Genomic DNA, 4129 nt, shown 5'->3' on the forward strand with positions numbered 1-4129 from the left:
GAATATATTGATGTAAATAAATATTTCTAAAACTATATATAAATTAAAAAAGACTGAAAATAAAATAATCATGTGGTGGTGGTGGTGTTCCCTTTCAAATTCAATGCGAGCAAAAAGTTTGTTGGCCGATAGAAAGGTCATTTTGTTTACGTTTTATGCCAAAAGGGTAAAACGCTTGTAACTTCAGGGTCTTTTATGAAACATAACCACACAGATCAAGGCACAATGAACGATCCAACGGCTCTAATTTACTAGCCGTTACTTTCAAAAGAGGATTATGGGAACAGAGCCGGACATAAATCCGCTCTTTACGATTCGATTTCGAACCCAAATATTGAACTTGAAAACCCTTTTCTATTTCATTCATCACACGACGGATCAAAAATCAAATACCATCGATCTTTAGAGATAGAGAGAGAGAGAGTGACAGAGAGAGACTTCAAGATTATTTCATCGACCCCTTCGATCGCATATCCATGGAATTGTTCTGTTAATCTCTCTCTTTTTGTGTCGCTGGACTAATTTTGAAGAATTTGAAGTTCTTTATCGTAGGTGAGTCCTTGATTGTCTGGGTTTTGTCCTTATTTTGTTTCTTGATCGTTGTGTTATGTTCTTCGTGAGTAATTATATTCACTTTCGTGAGTTTGCGATTTCATAAAAATCTGTAGATTTCTCAAGCAATTCAAATACCCAATTTTTCCAGGGTTTGTTTCTTTTCAATATCATTCGTTGGATTTTGATGGAAACGTTTAATTCTTGCTCATGTAGATCGATAAGTATTTTACAGTATGTTCTTCTAACTTTCTATTAGGACTTTTTCAAAGGGTTTTGAATTCGATTCTTTTGGCTTTTTGATTCTATGTAGATTGTGAATATGGCTGGTACAAATGAAAATCTTCCAGATGTAATCCGCCCTACAAGACCACAAGGTAATTGAAACAAAGATCCACAAGTAGTAGTTCTTTCTTCAGTAAATGTAGACGACCTGTTTGATAAAATGTCTGAATAACGAAAACATTCTTATAACTCTAAAACTTTGATGCTTTACAGGAGGAGGAGGAGGGGGATTAAAGGCAGGATGTGGGAAACCAGTGGCCCCACTTGGTCAAAACAGGAGGGCATTGAGTGATATCAACAAGAACATCATCAGAGCTCCACCAGCATATCCCTATGCTGCTAACGGATTACCAGGGTAATAAAATCAACTCATGTATCTTTCTTATTCATCCATCATTAGCCTTTCTGAACAATGATCTTTTCTTTCCTCAAGTACATATTGATGATATTCTCTATTATTTCTTTCTAGAAAAAAACCAATCGCTACTAAGAAGCCTGTTCCAGTTCGTCGACCCATTACTAGGTCTGTAACAGACCTTTTTTTCTTGAATTTGTGGATACAATGTGAACAAAAACACTCATCATTCCCAATTTTACTGTTTCTGCAGGACAATTAGTGCACAAACGACAACCAAACCATCACTTCCCTTGCCCACTGGCAAACCATCATTGCCCTTACCTGAGGTATGCACTTTTTATCTACAAGACTGGGTAAAAATGTCAATAGGGTGCGTGTCAAAATAGATCATTCTCAATTAGGATGATAAAAACATAGTTTACTTCATAAATTTGAACATATGGGTTGAAAAGATTGTAGGAGTTTGAGTACAGTTTGAGCGACTTTGAGGCCTATTTGATTTGTATTATGTTATATCTAAGTTTTTATAATGTATACATAAACTTCCAATTGATGACAGGGTAAAAAGCCAAAAGTCCAAATTATCCCTGATGAGATTGACACTGAAGACTTGAACATCATTGATGTTGAAGATGATTTTAATGCACCGATGTTTGTTCAACATACAGAAGCTATGCTGGATGAAATAGACAAGATGGTAATTTGATTTCTCATCTTTTTTCTAATCCTCTTGTTCTTTTCTTCTTCAAAGTTGAAAATAGCTTAAAATTATTGGATCCTTATTTCAGGATGAAGATGTATACGAGGAGCCAGTTTTGGACATTGACAATGCTGATAAGGGTAATCCCCTTGCTGTGGTTGAGTACATTGATGAAATTTTCGCCCACTACCGAAAACAAGAGGTATATTTAATATTTATTTATTCTTTTTTTGTCATTATGATTCTTGTTTTATGTATTCATTGATGAAAGATTTGTATTTGAATTCCCATTTCTGATTGACCAAAATTGCAGGTATTGACTTGTGTTTCACCAACATACATGTCACAACAACATGACATAACAGACAGGATGAGAGGCATTCTCATCGATTGGCTAGTTGAGGTGAAAACATTAACACAGCTATTTACTTATATTTATTTACACCAAATGCAAAATGAGAGCAAATACTAATAGTAATATGAAAACAGGTTCATTACAAATTTGAACTGATGGAAGAGACGTTATATCTAACGGTCAACCTCATTGACCGATTCCTGGAACGTCAAACCGTGTCAAGGAAGAAACTGCAGCTTGTTGGGGTGACAGCCATGCTTCTTGCATGCAAATATGAAGAAATCTCAGTCCCTGTTGTTGAGGACTTTATTGTAATTTCAGACAAGGCTTACACTAGATCAGAAGTTCTTGACATGGTAATTAGATTTAGTGATTTACCTTCTGTTACAGGCTATATAAAATATAAAGAAAGTCCTTAATTATGATATTTGTTTTTGTTTGATGTTTACATTACAGGAGAAGGTAATGGTGAATACCCTTCAGTTCAATCTCTCGGTTCCCACTCCATATGTGTTCACTAAAAGATTTCTCAAAGCTGCACAATCTCAGAAAGAGGTTTGTTTTTCTTCTTTGTGTTCATGAAATGTTAATCTTCCATACATACACTATTCAATTTTCAAGTTTCTTTATACTTTTGTGAAAGAATTAATGATTTTGGGAAAAAAAAAGGTTCTTTTTCATTGATTTTGGTTTTTGTTTTTGTTTTTGTTTTTAATTTTTTTTTTCTGATGTATGTGGTGTTTTTGAATGTAGTTGGAGCCATTAGCATTCTATTTGATGGATCTGTGTCTTGTGGAGTATGAAATGGTGAAATTCCCACCTTCTTTACTGGCAGCAGCTGCAGTCTTCACTGCAGAATGCACTCTCAATGGCTCAAAGAAATGGACAAAAACAACTCAACTCCATTCACACTATTCTCAGCATCAACTTTTGTATGATCTTTTCTCCCCTCCTTTTTTCAACTTCTGCTCCTATTTTTATCATTTTTTATAAGGAAAATTCCAGGAAATTAGCATAAGATTCTCCTCCTGTTTTGTTTGAAAGGAAATTAACGAAATGAGTTATATATTAATGTAGGGAATGCTCGAAGATGATGGTTAGTTTACACCAAAAATCAGGCACTGGGAAACTTTTATCAGTGTTCAAGAAATATGGCACTTCAAAATATGGCCATGTGGCACGAACCCAGTCTCCTGCTCACTTCATGTTGGAGCCAAGATTCTGGGATTGATTATGGAAATTTAGGAGTTTGTTGATGTTAAAGAAAAACTGAGGTTTTTGATGTATTCAGAGCAATTTATAGTTGCTCTTAGGTTTTTTTAGGAGTTCCTACAACTATTTAGACCCGTTTGTTCTATTTGTGTTTGATGATTTCTTAACTATCTGTGTTTACAATGTTTCTAAGTATTGTTTTAATGCGAGAAGTATATGTTATTATTAATGTTGTTCTTTGTTTGAACTGCATTTTTTATTGTGGCTAGTTGAATGTTTGAGGGAAGGATGGAAGGGAGGCAACAGACACGGACGGGTGTGAGGTCAATATAATCGAAACACTAGATTTATTTTGGGAACTTTTTATTTTCCAACTGAATTGAGTGTGGATTTGTGGGACACGTTTTGACTATGGTTGTAGAGGTTTGTGTTTACCAATTCGACACACACCTTTGATAGTTGGAAGTTTGGTTCCTATTTCAAACTAAATTAGCATCATTTTTATTCCCTCACACATACACCGTTTGACACGCACCGTTAACCTCCCTCATGCATGCATGTAACGTCTTTCCACAACATAACTTGGATACACCTTTTGTTCTTAATTTTCATCAAAACAAAATTACACTCTTATTAGTTGGGTTGATTAGTCTAGCCGAGCTAAACC

At 35.0% G+C, this 4129-nt stretch overlaps 1 protein-coding gene across 2 annotated transcripts; it reads left to right on the top strand.

The window, feature by feature from the left end:
* The first annotated feature begins 309 nt into the window (after positions 1–309).
* LOC145085946 (G2/mitotic-specific cyclin-2-like) lies at positions 310–3691 on the top strand. 2 transcript variants are annotated; one of them, XM_079023643.1, is made up of 12 exons: positions 311–552; positions 866–929; positions 1051–1192; positions 1307–1360; positions 1446–1521; positions 1755–1892; positions 1984–2097; positions 2209–2298; positions 2385–2606; positions 2707–2805; positions 3004–3182; positions 3328–3691. In XM_079023643.1, the coding sequence occupies exons 2-12, from the start codon at positions 875–877 to the stop codon at positions 3479–3481; spliced, it is 1323 nt and encodes a 440-aa protein (XP_078879769.1). In that variant the 5' UTR covers positions 311–552; positions 866–874; the 3' UTR covers positions 3482–3691. The 2 variants fall into 2 exon arrangements, with proteins under 2 accessions (XP_078879770.1, XP_078879769.1); XM_079023644.1 differs by lacking the exon at positions 2209–2298 and having other exon boundaries at positions 310–552; positions 866–930; positions 1049–1192.
* The last annotated feature ends 438 nt before the right edge of the window (positions 3692–4129 follow it).

This window comes from Lactuca serriola, chromosome 2, assembly GCF_051521515.1.
Source record: "Lactuca serriola cultivar US96UC23 chromosome 2, Lser_US96UC23_V15, whole genome shotgun sequence".
Lineage (NCBI taxonomy): Eukaryota > Viridiplantae > Streptophyta > Magnoliopsida > Asterales > Asteraceae > Lactuca > Lactuca serriola.

Excerpts from the sequence above, each read along its gene's own strand:
- LOC145085946 (XM_079023643.1), top strand. The coding sequence starts at position 875 with ATGGCTGGTACAAATGAAAATCTTCCAGATGTAATCCGCCCTACAAGA. Across the intron at positions 1,361-1,445 it reads GTTCGTCGACCCATTACTAG|GACAATTAGTGCACAAACGA; the intron begins GTCTGTAACAGA and ends CTGTTTCTGCAG. Across the intron at positions 2,299-2,384 it reads TCATCGATTGGCTAGTTGAG|GTTCATTACAAATTTGAACT; the intron begins GTGAAAACATTA and ends ATATGAAAACAG.